This window comes from Ursus arctos, unplaced genomic scaffold (assembly GCF_023065955.2).
Source record: "Ursus arctos isolate Adak ecotype North America unplaced genomic scaffold, UrsArc2.0 scaffold_21, whole genome shotgun sequence".
Classification (NCBI taxonomy): domain Eukaryota; kingdom Metazoa; phylum Chordata; class Mammalia; order Carnivora; family Ursidae; genus Ursus; species Ursus arctos.
Window position 1 is genome coordinate 20,279,312 of NW_026622886.1, and position 16,220 is coordinate 20,295,531.

The following is a 16,220-nucleotide window of genomic DNA, read 5'->3' on the forward strand; positions in this document are numbered from 1 at the left end:
ATGTTATGTAAGACACCTCTTAGGAGCCACCTCAGGTGCTCTCAAACTCACCTGACCCAAGAGCCTCTGCTTATTTGTTCTGTCTCTGTTGCTGGTTCTGCATGGGCTCCCACTGACTTTTTTGCAGGTGCAACCTGACAAAGGCCTGTTTCCCAGGTGTCTCTCATCTTCCACCCTGGGGATTACCTACTGATAATGACCTGCTCAGTGCCTGTAAAGCAACTGGGAAGTGAGGAGGAGTTAACACCTCATGGAGAAAACCTTTGGCCAAGGGGAAATGGGAGCCAGTGGATAAATTCTTCCCTCTTCCTCTCTGGAGCCTATCCTAAGATGCATTCACTCATGTGGCCTGTTGGAAGACGGTCTGGGGGATGGAGCAACTGGTCATGCTTGATCCCAAGCAGAAGCCAGCTCTGTAATGCACCATTGTATTTGTTTTCCTTCCTTTCCTGACTCGCTCTCCTTTCCTTGACATCCTTCTAGGTCCCATGAGCTGTGGTAGGAAGGTGGGTCATGGATGAAGCACAATTGTCAAAGACCAGGATATGGATAAGGCAGGCACCCTAGGAAGTACCCCAGCCTCACCTTCTGGATTTGCTGTCCCATAAGAGCGCTGAAGGACAGGTTGGATGCATTTGGCTAAGCCGATTTTTTGTTTGGTGTTCGTTTGTTTCTTGGGATATCCTTGCTATAGGCATAGCAATTGTAGTCAGACTGTGTTCTGAGTTTTAGTTTGGGACATTTGCTCTCTCTAGCTGCAGGGAAACATCTTTTTTTTATTAGACCCAGTCATCTTGAAGTGTTTGTGTAGGAGGAAATTCAAATAGAGATAGAGTGTGTGTGTGTGTTCTTCCTGTTAGTGGTATCTTGGTTCTTGGTTCTTACTGAATGTAGGAGGACGAATATTTTTTCACTGGGGGAGGAGTCTTTTGTAGTGATTTGCTCACAGGAGCCGATGAGCCCATGGCCCATTTAGGGGAATGTTCTGGGAGTCTTTTTTGGAGTTGTGCTCCCGGCATTATGGGGGCAGAGGAGTTCAGAGCTTAATGAATCAGTGTTTTGGCCTTTATTACCAATTGCAAGTCTCTGTGCCATTGTATTGTTCAGGGTTGACATTTTATTCCTACAGCCAGGCAGAAAAGTATCTTGGTTGGGAACTCGGGCCTCAGTCAGTTCTGGTTTAGGTCTCCACTCTGCCATTTACTAGTTGAGTGACTACGGGACATTATTAATGTACGCCTTCTTTATGTAGTTCTTGGGGAGAGGAAATGTGTGAAGAGCATTTAGCAAGAAGCCTAGCACAAAGTAGACATGGCATAAAGAATAATAGTTTAATTTCTAGAAGGTCCTATTGGCGTAAAATGCTGCTGTTGGATGCTCAGTGCAGTGTACGATCTAGAGAAAGAAGACAAAGCTATTTGGTGAATGAGGTGAGATTGGGGGATGGAGGAGCACCAGGTAGAACATGAGATTATGGAACTTTAGTTAGTGAGGCAGATTTTGATTCAAATCTTGAATATGCTGCTTGGACCCTTGATGAAGTTATATCACTAAGCCTCAGTTTCCCATCTGTAACTTGGGAACAATAATGTTTACCTCATGGGGTTGTTGTAAGATAGAGATCAATAAAACACTAAGCACAAGGCCTGACATATAGTAGCTATTCATTAAAGGGCTTTGATGATTAATAATAGTAGATGGGAATCATTGCTAACACAATAGAGGTTGTGTAGCTGAGTGGGACAGAGTGGCCCTCTGCCTTCCTGAAATTGCATCAAATTAGTCATCCACTTTGCAAGGGCAGAGGCCCACCCTACCCAAATCTCAGTTCTGATGATTTCACAAAGGTTGTTAGATTTGGCATCACAAAGGCCCCTTTCAAACACACATAAGTTAGTAATAATCCTGGACATGAATCTTGGATACCCCGTCTTTCATTTTGCTTTGGACATCGCACCCTTCTGTTAAAAGCAGTATATATTAAATCTCATTTTTCCCCCTTACTCTGTTGAATCTGATCACGCAGGCCTTGATAAAAATCCTTGTTCTGGAGTTAGTTCAAAGTTCATGGGAACAGCATCACAATGTATTATGCTTGCCAAAATCGCTTACGCGGAATTGAATCACAAGGAAACAATCAGACTAACTCAGAATATGGTATGTTCCACAAGACAACTACCCTGGACTCTTTAAAAAACTTGAAAAACAAAGCAAAACAAAAAGCTCAGGGCTGGAGGTATATAAATTTAGATTAAAAGAGACTATACATGATAACCAAATGCAATGTGTGAACCTTAAATGAATATGGGGAGCCTTCCCCATCAGAAAAAAAAAAAAAAAGGAAGAAGAAAAAAGCCCAACTATAAAGCATATTATGGGAGAACTAGGGAAATGTGATTGTGGACTGTGTATTATATAATATTATTGAATTTATGATAAATTTCTTGGGTATGACAATGGTATCGTGGCTACGTAGGAGAATATTCTTGTTTTTTTAGGCAATTCGATCTAAATATTTAAGGGTGAGGTATTATAATTTCTGCAGCTTACTTTCAGATGGTTCAGTAAAAAATATGTAAATGTGTACATCTATATCCAGAAGTATATAGATGTATAAAGAGAAAGAAAATTTTCTTTGAAGCATTGAGATCATGGGAGGTGCTAACAACTGTTTAACCTATGTGAGAGGTTCATAGCTATTCATTAAACTGTTCTTTCAACTTTTCTAAAGGTTTGACAACTTTCAAAATAAAAAGTTGGGGGAATAAAGTTTTTGTGGAAGAAAACCAGCTAGCCAGCCTGCATGTTTTCTTCCAGTGAGTATTTAGTGAGGAGCCCTCAATTTAACCTCACAGACACTGGTGCTTTTATCCTTTCTGAGACTAAGGGCTCACATGATATATTTAAGCCGATGGCCAGTTCTCACCTGGAAAATCCTCAGTTCTTTATATTCCTGCAGCTGAAAATCTGGCATAGGAGATAGATGTGGAGAGAGGGCTTGTTAAAAAAAGGAAGCGATAAAACAACCATGCATTTGAGAGGGCAACCACTAAAAAACCCCAAGGAAGTAAAGTCCTGTCAGTTTTCAGCATCTGTGTAAATTTAGTAGGAATGTTGTCTGCCTAGGTGATGAAAAATAAGAATTCCAGAGTAAAAGTAATTCAGGAATTTTCACCTGGAATTTCTGGGAGAAATCAATATAACTATGAGAAGGAATTTCTTTTCAAGAATGGATTTATTAAGGACAAGTGGGCCCGGGGTCATTCTTCTTAGAGCTTAATTACCATGTTCTGAAGCAGTTTGAGATCTTAATGACTTGACTCCTTCATATCCACTGGTGTCAAATTTAAAACCAACCACACAAAATGTTGGGGGCAAAAAGTACTCCAGTAAACAAACTTATTAATAGAAATGAAATTCCACAGGGAACACAGACACACACAAGTCAGGGGGATATTAAATTCCTGTGATAAGTTAACATGGATTAAGCAAAACTTTTTATAGTGCAAGTTCTTAGTATCAAATTTTGAAGCACAGCAACATCTGATAATATAATTATAATATTTGTATTAACTATTTCTAATAGGTTGCAAATAATGCTAAGGATATATTGAAGGAAAACATTGAATCACTCAATAAATAATTATTGGACACCCATTCTGTTCTGAATTTGGGAATAAAGCAGGGACATATCTTCCTGGAGTCCACTCTCTACCAAGGTAGACTTAAATTATTACATGATAAGTTACACTAGCAGCAAATGCTACAAAAGAGTAGTTTATAGATCTGACACTGGAATAGCTTAGATTTTTGTAAGCACTAATAATCACAGAAGAAAATTATCAAATGTAGAACTATTTTTAATATGTTTAAAGTTTTTCTGAACTTTTTTCATTGTACAAAGGCTTTATGGAGGCTTTAATTTTCTAAGACAACTTCTTAAATACTGAAGGTTGGAACTTTTGTTCTCTTGCTTAGGTCCCCACCCCAATACTTGCAGATAGAGTGATTGACAGGGTCAATGCAGGAAGATTGCATGGGACAGTGCTCACAATCCTCTATTTCACCTGCATGGCAATATGCCCAGTGGTTAAAGATACCAATATTAGTGTTAGATTCTTGAGTTCAAGTCCAGGCTCTGTCACTTGGTAGCTGGGTAGCATGGGCAAGTTACTTAACTCTCTCGCTTTTTTTTTTAAATAATTTTTATTTTGTTATATTAGTCACCATACAGTACATCCCCAGTTTTTGATGCAATGTTCCATGATTCATTATTTGCGTATAACACCCAGTGCACCATGCAATATGTGCCCTCCTTAATACCCATCGCCGGCCTATCCCAATCCCCCACCCCCCTCCCCTCGGAAGCCCTCACTCTCTTAAGCCCAGTTTCCTTAGCTGAAAATGAAGATAGTAATAGTACCACCCTCCTCAACATTTTTTTAACTTTAGCATTCTAAATAAGATAATGCAGGTAAAGCACTTGGCAGAAACTAAGTCTTCAATAGATTTTAACTGTTTTTTTAATTTGAAAATCTGTTTGGCTTTATTAAGCAATTTGTGAATCATGCAGTATCCCATCTAGCAAGTGGAGGGGAGTCCCTAGGTTTTAACTATTGTATGGTTACTTTAATTTTTATGACTAGAAGGTTGTCTGATCATGCCCACTCTGGGCATGCTCACTGACTTTTTATTCTTATTTTTCAAGTTGAATGCAGGCAGATCCCTGATTTCACACCAAATGCATTAATTTTCTAGTCTTGTATACACAGTAATCAAAGTGGGCTTTTACTGCCCTAGATATCAAAAAGCATAAAATTTTATCTGTAATGTGAAAACCCAAATTTGACAGAGGAAAGGAAGTTTGAGAGTATCAGAGATAAATACAAGAAAGTGCAGGCTTTTAAAAGGCAAATATGCAAAGTTGAGAATGGTCTTTTCCCTGAAAGAACATCTGGAATGACTGCAGGTAGATTAGTGCACTCATGATACCAGCTAGTGCCAGCTACTTCTGAGCCACGGGGGCTTTTTTCCTAGCAATTTGGGAAATCCACATCTATTGATTGATTGATTGATTGATGCTGAGCAGTGTGACAGAGATGGCTATTTACCCCAATATTCGTTTCTCCCTTCTTTTTTGTTGGAGGACATTGATTTTTAGTTGGACCTTTGGCTACTCAGAATGTGGACTACATTTCCCAAGCTTCCTTGCAGCTAGGTATGTGGTCTTGTAACTAAGTTCTAGCCAAAGGGCTGTGAAGAGATATGTTCTTGCAAGGAAAGATGTGCTTTCCTTTCTTTTCCTACTCAGCCAGCACGTGGATGTTGTGGTGAGCTACCTGAATCATGCAGATGAGAATAACACCCTAAGAAAGGTGGAAGAAACTTGAGTTTGGACACATGGAGCAGCCACATTATATGAGAGAGAAATTAACTTCTGTTTATGTCATGGTTACTTGGTCTCCATTACTACAATTGTATCTATATCATAAATAATACAGGCAGGAATGAATATGTAAGTAGAAGTGTCTTCCTAGCACACACCCCCCCCCCCACCTTGTTCTTTTGTCTGGCTTGAATCCTGGGGAAAAATGCTGGGGGATGTGTGTGTGTGTGTGTGTGTGTGTGTGTTTTGTTTTACTCCATGTGTGAGAATTCATTCGCTGAACACACACAATATTTATATTGAGAATTCTAGGCATTTTACCTTGTATATATATATACCTATATATCAATCATAATTTCCATGTTTAATGAACATACAGTCTAGATTGGAAAAGTGTAGTATGAGAAATAATATATGGCCAAATGAACAAAATAATGGGCATCAGAAAGTTTCTGAAAGCCTGAGCCATCATTTTTACTCTGAACCCAATGAATTACCTATGAAAGTAGAAAACTAGTCTCCAGAAGGACAAGGGATAGGAGTTGACTTCGGTTGGTTTTCCCTATTGTTTATAGAATACCCTACTCACAGATTTCTTTCAGTTCTGTGTCAGGTGGCCCCCTCCATGGTCTTCCAGTTCTTCTTTGGCACCCTCCTCTTCCCCACCCACATAATGCCCCCCGCTCCAAGTCTGGCCCTCCTTCATCCCTTTGTGAGAGGCAAGCAGCCAGCATCACTGCCCCACTTTCATAGACAGAGCAACTGAGTCATTTTGCTATTGTTGCTGGACCAAAGTTAACCAGTGAGTCATTCTGAAGTCCTAGAACCGGATCCTAATTCTTGTTCCTGGCATCATTTGCAGAACCGAATTAGACCGAAGGTTCAAGAGGATGCTGGCCTTTGAACAGCTCAGAGAGGAATGCATTTGCGTGTGACTTAGTTAAAAACAAGGATTAACTCTCTCTTGAAACCTGCTGGCCTGAAAAAGAAAGGGGAGAAATATATCAGTGTAACATCATCGTCATACCAAAAGGATGCTTAACTGCTCTTAAAATGTTCTGCAAGTTCTCTGGTTCATGGCTTCCTTAGTACTAGGTTTTTAAACAGAAAATATCTTATTTGCAGTTGAGGAAATCAATTTTCTTCATCTTACAATAGTCACATATGTGAATTTAGATCTGGGAGGAAACAATTTATTTCCTTCTTTTCACAAGAGAATCTTTAAAGTATCTAACAACAACAACAAAAATAAATTTAAAAAAAGTATCTAATAGACAAAAAATGAGCTTGCTCATGTATTAAAATTAGTAACACAAGCCATTCCAAACACAAGCTGTTCATATTTAGTAGGGAGATGCTTTTTATGTACCCTTTTCTGCATAGCTTAGAATTTCCTAAATTTTCTCCTTTCCTAGTGTCTTTCTTTGCATCACATGTAACCCCATTTCTTCATCCTTTCACTCACCCTCCTAGCCAAGTTGATGAGATGCACAGGGTGTACCTACAGTAGTAACTCCCGATTTAAAAGTAGCAACAGTGTCAGTTCAAAGGCAAGTTACAGCTTTTGTATATTAAACTTAGTGGCTTTATTCTTTGTTTTGTAGCTATGGGAATAGGGGACATTTTGGAAAGCACAGATAGGATTTCTTATGGGAATCCAGGAACTCTTAAAGCTGTCTTTCTTAAAATTATCACCTGCAACAAACCTTTGGACTCTACCCAGACACCCTGAGTCAGGATCCCTGAAGATGGGTCGTGGGATTCTGTACTTCAACCAACTTCTCAGGTGGTTCTTATATCTACTAACAGTTTGAGAATCTCTGCTCTGAGGGGTCTGTGGATGGTCTTTAGGGGCTCTATGAAGCCCCTCAAAGTGTGATGCGAGTGCTCATGTGCATTTTTCTGAGGGAGATTCTCAAGGAGTTCTGTGACCCCAGAAAAGGTTAAGTCCCTAAATGGCCAATAAATGTAGGAAAAAAGTCCTATCTCACTTATTATCAAACAGGAACTAAAAACTATTAGTGAACAGATTGAAAAATCTGACACAGTGTTTGGCAAAGATCTAGAAAAGTAGGAATTCTTATGCATTGATTATGAGAACTAATGGTTACAGACATTTTGGGGAGCAATTTGACAATAGCTAGCAAAATTTAACATACATTCTCCTTACAACCCACTTTTCAGTAAGTACAGACTCGTGAATGTATGAACATGACTCGTTTAAGTATATTCTATGGGGTATTCTTTGTTTATAATCGCAAAAAATTGGAAATAACCTAAATAAAATGTAGTATAATCAGTGCTCAATTACTATAAAGTGATTACAAGGAATGATCTAAATCCGTATATTAATAATTATGAAAATATGGGCACCTGGGTGGCTCAGCCGGTTAAGTGTCTGCCCTCCGCTCAGGTCATGATCCTGGGGTCCTGCATCGGGCTCAGCGGGGAGTCTGCTTCTCCCTCTTCCTCTGCCCCCCCACTCATGTGCTCTCTCTCTTTGCTCACTCTCTCAAATAAATAAATACATAAATCTTTTAAAAAGTTATGAAAATAATAATAGTTAATACATGCTTACTGGCACAGTTCTAAGAATTGTGCATATATTAACAAAAAGTTTGGATCTCAAGAGATAATACTGAGTGGAAAAAACACATCAGAAAATGATAAACATTGTGATATAACTTATGTCTAAAAGTACAAAATAATACTTACCTTATGTGGATTATCAATACACATGTAGTAAAAATATGAAAACATGGATTTCCCAAATATACACAAAATTTTCTATAATTGTGGTACAGGGTGGCACTAGAGAGGGTTTATAAGACTGAAGGCATTTCAGTTTGCTTCAGTTTATCAGATATATGTCATTTTCAAAAGACCTGTAATTAACAAACACTTATACATACTGTACTCTTACAACCAATCTTTTGGTTGTATGATGATTTATTTTATATGCCAACTTGACTGGACTAAGGGATATCCAGATAGCTGGCAAAATGTTACTTCTGGGTGTGTCTATGCGGTTGTCTCTGGAAGAAATTAGCATCTGAATCAGGAGACTGAATAAAGATCACCTTACCCTATTCAAGTGAGCATCATCCAATCCACTAAGCGCCCACAGAGAGCAAAAAGGGAGAGGAAGGGCAAATTTGCTCTTTGCTTGAGGTGAGACATCCATCTTCTCCTGCTCTCAGACATCTGTGCTCCTGGTTCTTGGGCTTTTGGATTCATACCAGGACTTAACACTGTTGGCTCCAACTTTAAGATCTCAGAATTCATGATAATTAGGGAATAGAGGGCTTGAGGATGCCAGTGATGTGCCTTAAATTTGAGATTAGGAAAACTGGAAGAACTCAAAATATGCAATTCTGATTTAACAAAATCAAGTGTCTTTCCCTCTCTCCCCACCCCACTCCATATTTTTTAAAAAATGGGGTGGGGGGCTAGGAAAAAAATTTGTTATGGCTACTTAGGTAATTTTCTCTTCAGGCAGATTTCAAATTTAGAGCTCTTTACCTCCAACTTCTCTTTCCTCTTTGTCGACAGGATTAAGTGGACGTACAAGGACCTGCACATTTGGTCCCAGCATCCTCCCAGGTCATCCCGTACCCCACCCACATGGACTCATCATCCTCATTTTTGCGCTGCCAGCCTTTGCACATGCCACTTCCTTTGCCTGGAAAGGCTTCTTTCTGATTCTTCTTGCCTGGAAAAGTCCAATCCTCCTTTAAGAACCAGCTCAAAGATCACCTCCTCTATGAAGGCTCCCCTGAAAAAGGAAGGCACTGTCATCTATACACTCAATTATTCACCCACACATGCTTATTGAGTGCTGTCCATGCCCTTCAGCCAAGACCACCAGGAATGTGCCAGCAATGAAACAAGGTGGGTTTATTTCTCATTGACAGAGGGAAAACATACTTCATGGTGCATCTCCGTAACACTTGGGCTTTGGTTGGGTGATTTGGGGAGGGTCTAAGAAATCAAGACTTGGGCTTTGGTTGGGTGATTTGGGGAGGGTCTAAGAAATCAAGAATCTGCTCTAGATTGGAAACCACCAGAGAGCGAGGGCAGTTCTATGATTCGGTTTTATGGGTGGCACAGTGATGCTGTTTTTGTCTTTGCATAGACAAAACTATGCAGTGACCTTGTTTTGTTGCACCTTATCATGGTTCAGAGTAAGTTTGTCTGAGGTTGGTGTTCTGTGAGACTGTTCATGTGCAACAGGAGAACAAAATGGCCTGGCCATAAGTGTCAGACCAGCTTGTAATATTATTAGAGTCTGGCTGTGATTATTTGTGGGTGTTGGGGGCTGCTTTCTTTTTTCTTAGCACCTACATACAGCAGTTGTTGGACTGTGGGATTGTCTGTATGACTTTTATATAACTCAGCATGTTGTATTGCATAGCAGACAGTGCTGGTATCTCTTAAGATCCATTCGAACCCTCCCTGACAGCGGCCAACCATGGGATGTTGGTGGGACTGACCCCACTTCCAGCTTCACTGATGAGTCTTGAATTATCTAGAACACCCCAGTGACTGGTTCAGGGATGGGTACTGCAGATTGTGTTCCCTGGAAATAGACACTGAGATTTGCATGCAAAAGAGTTAGTGGAGAAGGCTCACAGGAAGGATGTAACAGAGAGAGGGAAACCCAATGAAGCAGTGAGAAAAGTTGACCTGTTGTGCATTTGCCACAAAGGCTGCATCTGATCCTCTACAGGAGCTCTGGAGCTGGGATGTCCCTTCTGAGACGTCTGAACTGAGGCAAGGCCAGGCTTTTGTACCCACTCTTTGACCAGCCAGAAGAGGCAGTTTCTTTCCTAAAGGGGCAGGCAGCTCCTTTTGGCTAGAGCAATGCCTGTAGAAGAACTCACTTAAGGACCCTCAACAATGATCACTCCCAGTAGTGGGGGATGAGGGTTTCAATCCTGAAAGGAAAATCAGGTTGGTGTAGCCACTATAATGGACAAATAGGAACAAGCTATTTTCTTGTCCTGTGTGATTTTGGTGCTAATTCTATCCAACAAGGAGCACTTGTTAGGTGAAGTGAAGAGCCTTGGGAGGCAGATACCGTTGCTTATTTAAACACATTGCCAAGGCCAAATCAGTTGAGAGTAACATTCTTTGGATACAGTGATTATTTCCAGGCAGCTCAGAAATTTTTTGGTAGTTAAGGGAAGAGAAGCTTGTTCTCCTCCATTAGACACCAGCAAGAGAGTGTATAGTCCCAGTTGCTAGTTTCATCAACAGGACAAAACCGGCATATGGAATGGAAGAATTGAGAAACTTGTGGCGAAATGAAGGTAGCAGCAGTGTGCTGGAGCTAGCCTGCATCAGGCCACAGGTGACTGTGTGCATCTCTTTCCAATCTATGTTCAGTGATTGTGTGCTGGTAGCTTGAAATAGACCATGGTGGGAGTATTGTCAACATGGAAATTGGCAAACACTACAAATCAAGGCTTTGTTCTCCAGAGAGTCAGTCATTACGTACTTTCTAGCAAACCACTGGTGGAACCCTAATCAAACCATGCCTGAAGCCTGTCTGACCTCTGCACTTTTCAGTTACATGAGTCAATAGATTCTATTATATAAGCTATTTGACTCCCAATTGCCACATTATATTATAATTTATCTGTTTGCACATCAATTTTCTCCAATAAGCCGAAAGCTTCCTAAAAGTCAGGAAACATATTTGTCTTTAACTTTTCAGTGCCTAGAACATAGTCGGTATCCAGCATACACTGAATATATGAAATAGAATGATCCTTGAACTGAAAAGTATGGAGCAGGCTTTGATAAAAAGGAAATGGACATTTAAGATGAGTGAAAGTACAGGTGTTCAAACTAGTCCATTTTGCTGGCCTAAAGAAATTACATTCCAGAGTTGAGGGAATTGTGACAAGTTGTATTTATGCGAGAGAAGATGAAAGATAAGATAGACAAATGCCCATCTGACTTTTTAAGAAAGAGGAAGGTAAATTCTGCAAGTGGTATAGTTTCTTGATTATCTCACATCGGGTTCTAGAAGAGATTTTGAAATCTTAGTGAAGGAGAAGAAGCAATGTTTACCAGGATATGCTCATTAATAACAACAAAAAAGTGCAAAAATAGTCTAGGGTTTGCATGATGTGACATGACCATGGAATTAAACGTACTGGGGATAAAGGAAAGATACTGCATTTGCATCCAAAACACCAATGGCGCACTTTCAGGATGTGACGTGGCTTAGCAGTAATATATGTGACAAAGGCAGAGAGATTTTATTTGAAAATACATCCATTTGAGTCACCTATGTGATGTGACCATGAAGAAAGCTACTGCAGTCCTGGGTTGCATTCAATTAAGCTTTGTTTGGTCTCGTGACTTACTGATTGATGTGCAAGTCTTATCTGATGACCTAAACAGAAACAGATCGTGTTTGAACGCCATTTTGAAAAATTAGTTGTCCTTCCTCCCTCAAACCTGGCAGAGTCTTATTGAGAAACCAGTGTGTGTGATTCAGTCAAGGGTAGTACCTGCTTATGAATCACATTTGTGGCTGCAGGGAGAGTAAGGTCCTCACAGGTTCAGGTGATCTGTCTGTCTATTCATGTGCCATTACCAAGCTGTATTAATTGTAGAGACGTTGTGGTGTATGACTGTCTGATAGAGCTAGTCCTCCTGCATAGCTCCTCCTTTTTAGTGTTTCTGAGAAGATTTTTGATGGTGTCGATGATCTGTAGGCCCCTATCCTCTCTGACACCTATCTCCCCATTTCACACCAGTGGAACATGTGTGCGTATGAGAAAAAGGAAGCAGTGCTTCTGGGCATTCATCTCTGTCCCTCTCTCCCCGCTCCCGCAGTCCTTTTTCTTCAGCAGACTCGGTGAATGTGGGCTCTGTTGACAGACAGCCACAGTCCGACTTCCATTCTTGGCTCAACTGCTCATCACCTGTGATTCTGGACAAGTTCCCTGAAATCCCTAAGGCTCAGCTTCCTCATCTATAAAGTGGGCAAAATGACGCCTTCCACAGAGTGAGAATGAGGGGAAATGATATGCAGAAAGCACTTAGCCCAGAGCCTGGTACAGAGAAGGGTGTCCATAGATGGCAGCCATGTTTGCTGTTGTTCTTGTGGCAGATGTTGCTTTGTTATTATAGTTCCTGTTATTATTATCATCAGTGACTCCTTTATTTCCTTTGTTCTGGTTCATGGATTTGAATGGGAAAAAAAGACATCTCCATTTTGTCTCACCTTTTCTTGAAATCTAGCTTTTCCTTCTAGTAAGAATGCAGGCAACAGACTGCAGGGGTATTAGCTTTTTGACTTTGTCACCATAGAAATCACAGATCTTTTCATATCACCCGATAGTTGTTGCAGACATCTCAAAACATCTCCCATCGCTCTTTGAAATGACAGTAGTTACTTAACCCTTCATCAGATCTCAGTATTTAAAGCATTAAAGCATTTAAAGCATTGTTGAAGGAGTACATATATTACTATGACATATTTAAATATTTGATAACCATAACAATGTAGTTTTCTTTTATAGCTTTCTGTATTTAAAACATTATGCTGAGAAGGTGTCTGTCGGCTTTACTGGCCTGTCAACAGGAGCCATGGCACATAAAGGGCTAAGCGCCCCTGTGCTGGGGCCATGTTGCCTCTTCTGGCTGGTCAGCTCAGTTGGTTAAAGAGCAGTGAAGGTCATAGGGGCTCTTGTAGGGTCAGTTCACCTCACTTCATTCTGTTCCTCAGCCCCAGAGACTGGGCAGCACATCCAGAGACACAGAAGGGGCTAAGACCCACCAGAACAAGCCCATCTCTTTGGCAGGTAACAGAATGCCCTGTGGATGGTGGATGAAGCTTGTTGTAGCATTAGGAGAGGGTGGGCCTTTTGGATATGAAAGTTGACAGTTGGCAAAACATAATAAAGGCAGAAATGAATCCCTTGTAACTGACAGTGGGCCCTGTGACTGATCAGCAGTTCTTCATTCTGACTGTGTCTCTCAGTCCAGGCCTTTTGTTCTACGTCAAGAAAGAACACTTCCTATTCCTTTCTGTCCTCATCCCCGCTCATCTCGTTTTCTCTATCTTGTCTCTGCTTCTCTCTCTTTCTCTCATTTTTCTCCCCTTCTCTAATTCCCTTTCCCCCACTTCTTCAGGAAAGAAGCAGTAGAAAATTCTGAATTTAGTATTGGGCACATAGTGGACATTCTTTTCCATGCCTGACCTCATGTTCTTGACACTGACACTTGTTGGCTTTGAGCCTGTGCTTGCACCCCTTACTGTCATCACACACGCATGCGCGTGTGCAGTCACACACATACACACATGCACACACTCTCCGTCTCTTTCTCTCTGACACACACTCACACCTCAGAGAGATTATATTTATAATACCCTAGGGTATTTCCAAATGCCAGTATTCATTTTGGGAGCACACTTGTCTCTCTTGCTTGGAACAGACTGAATTTTCCACTGGCTCAGAGTTTTCAAGTTCTTCCGGCTGAGGGAGGAGTGAGAGACTCCAGGGGACCAGCCATATGTCAGAGCGCTATCAGTTTTCTGCACAGGGGGTCGTGCTCACTAGAGCAGAACATTTGTTGAAGGATTCACAGCCACATTTGGCCCAAGCAGCTCATGTTGGGTCTTTTAAAATAAAACTTGCTGGGGAAAGGGTTTCTAGAGTGGAGAGACCAGGTGTCGAGTGAGAATAGACCCTACCAGGCTGACACAGGTCATCAGAAATAGATGTTTTTGAGGCCCAGAGAAGAGGAGGGTTTTGAAACTAACAAATCCCCAAAGGACAAATTATAAGTCTCACTTAATGTCTGTGAATTAATCGGAATTCACTTTCAATTTGGAGTGGCAGCTGAAGGCTCTCATTTCTCAAAACCGGACTCAAGGATGCCTTTATGCATAGGCAGACTTGAGCAGTTCCTCTCCTCTTCCTTGAATTTAGCTGTTCCATGAAATGTCCTTAAAGGAGTTCAAAAACAGCCATTCCGCAATTAGAGCTATGGCTTGAAATCCTCATTCCTGTGAGAACTGACTCACTGGCTTTAATTCACACTAAAGTGTGAATGACTAACCCAAGATTCTTTCCTTTCTTGCAAACAGGTTTATTAAGTAAGAAATATGGGTAAGATATAGAGAAAGGGAGGAAGGGAAAGAGAGGCAGATATTTGAGAGGAAATTGGATGGAGGGACGTAGAAAAATGGGATACTGGAGATTTTATAACTTTATAATTTTTTTTAACTTTATAACTTTACAGATTTTATAACTTATATGCTCAGAGTTTGTCCCAATTAATTTTCAGGAGGCAATTGCTTAGCTTGATTATGGATACGTTTTGAGAACTCACTTTCAAACTGGACTTTATGTTGGTCGGTTTTCTTAGTCTCTCATATGAAAAGTCTTTAGTGGGCAAAATGGGAAGGTGGTAAGAGAGAGGAGGAGGCTCTGAACTGGATCAGAACCATTGGTCAAAGGATGATGTTTCATTGCCTTCCATGTCACTTCATCAGATGTCATTTCAAACCAGTTAAAAATGCTCTTCCCTTCTACTTCACAGTAAACAAATCTAGAGAGAATTCTTTCACTTCCCCAAATCACCATTCTTTAAGTGGAATTTATTTGAACAATTTGATGTTGATTTCTAGTCCGGCTTCTATTCAGTTCCTATATGGGTCACTAAGCAAAATGGCATAATATGTCACATGTTCCACATATAAATGTCACCTGATGTTAGCTGTTCAGTGAGCTCCGAGGTCAAAAGAGGGTTCCAGCCAGCAGAGAAGCATCACTTCACACACAGGATGTGCTGTACCACATGTACATGCATTGCATTCATTAAGCAGCTCGTGGAGGTTTCCATGAACCTGTTAGCAGGGTCTGGGTAAGCTTTGCGGGGAAAGTCACTTTGTACTCAGCCCAGCCTCTTAGCTCCCCATGCAAGAAGGTCAAGGACGTGGAAGAGGGAGAGATGGGTCCCAGGGCACCCTCTGCCTTGAGAAGCTTCTCCTCTGACATCTGGAAGGGAAGAGGGTGTTGAGTTCAAGGTTGCTGCCCTCAGACAGAGAGACTGGAGGGTGTTTTCTTCAAATGCTTCAAATTCTCCTCTCCCTTCAGGAGGACAGTGACGCTCCAGCCCCGTAGTGGTGGGCTTGGTCTCTTTCTGTTAAGTTGGAAGATAGAGGTTGGTCAAAAATGTCTGTCCGATTAATTCCTAGTCTTTCTGACTTTAAAGACGAAACTGCAACATTTTAGTGCTGTCAACTCAAGCAGTGTATGTTTTATATTGATATATGCTTTATTATTTTCTTGCTTATTCTGACGATAACATTGTTTCCTTTTTACTACTCAGTCTGGACGTGGCTCGTGGTCTCCCATTGTAACTCTTGCTGACATTTAGCCTGTGTTTTCATAGTGGTTCTCATAGTGTGGTCCCTGACCAGCTGCATCAGCATTCCCTGCCTGGGAAGTTAAAGATGCAAATTCTCAAACCTTACCCGGGACCTAAAGAATGGAACCTCTGGGAGTGAGGCCGGTAGTCTGTGTTTCAACAGGCACAGGTGGTGCTGATAGACCCTCGAGTTCTAGAGCCACTAACTTTGAGTTAGTGAGTTTTTCATTCATTTAGTAGCAACTGTCCTACATGTATTCTCTCAGATGTCACATTGACCCACCTCTGCTTTAGAGCTGGAGAAATGGAGGCTTAGAGATATGGTGGGGAGGGTCCAGAACAAGGCTACCCTCCTCCCGTGTTTTTTCTTTCTCCTCTGCATTTCAGAGTTTATCACAGAATGTCTGTGCCTCTGCTGGCACACCAGGGAGCTTTT

General features: G+C 41.0%; 1 protein-coding gene across 3 annotated transcripts in view; it reads left to right on the forward strand.

The window, feature by feature from the left end:
• EEA1 (early endosome antigen 1) overlaps positions 1–16,220 on the forward strand; it is a 474,430-nt gene that overhangs the window by 140,162 nt on the left and 318,048 nt on the right. For all 3 annotated transcript variants that reach the window (XM_048218026.2, XM_057316401.1, XM_057316403.1), the window contains one exon: positions 8,939–9,277. In XM_048218026.2, the coding sequence (XP_048073983.1) occupies positions 9,231–9,277 (47 nt within the window). In that variant the 5' untranslated portion in view covers positions 8,939–9,230. The remainder of the gene's footprint in view (positions 1–8,938; positions 9,278–16,220) is intronic.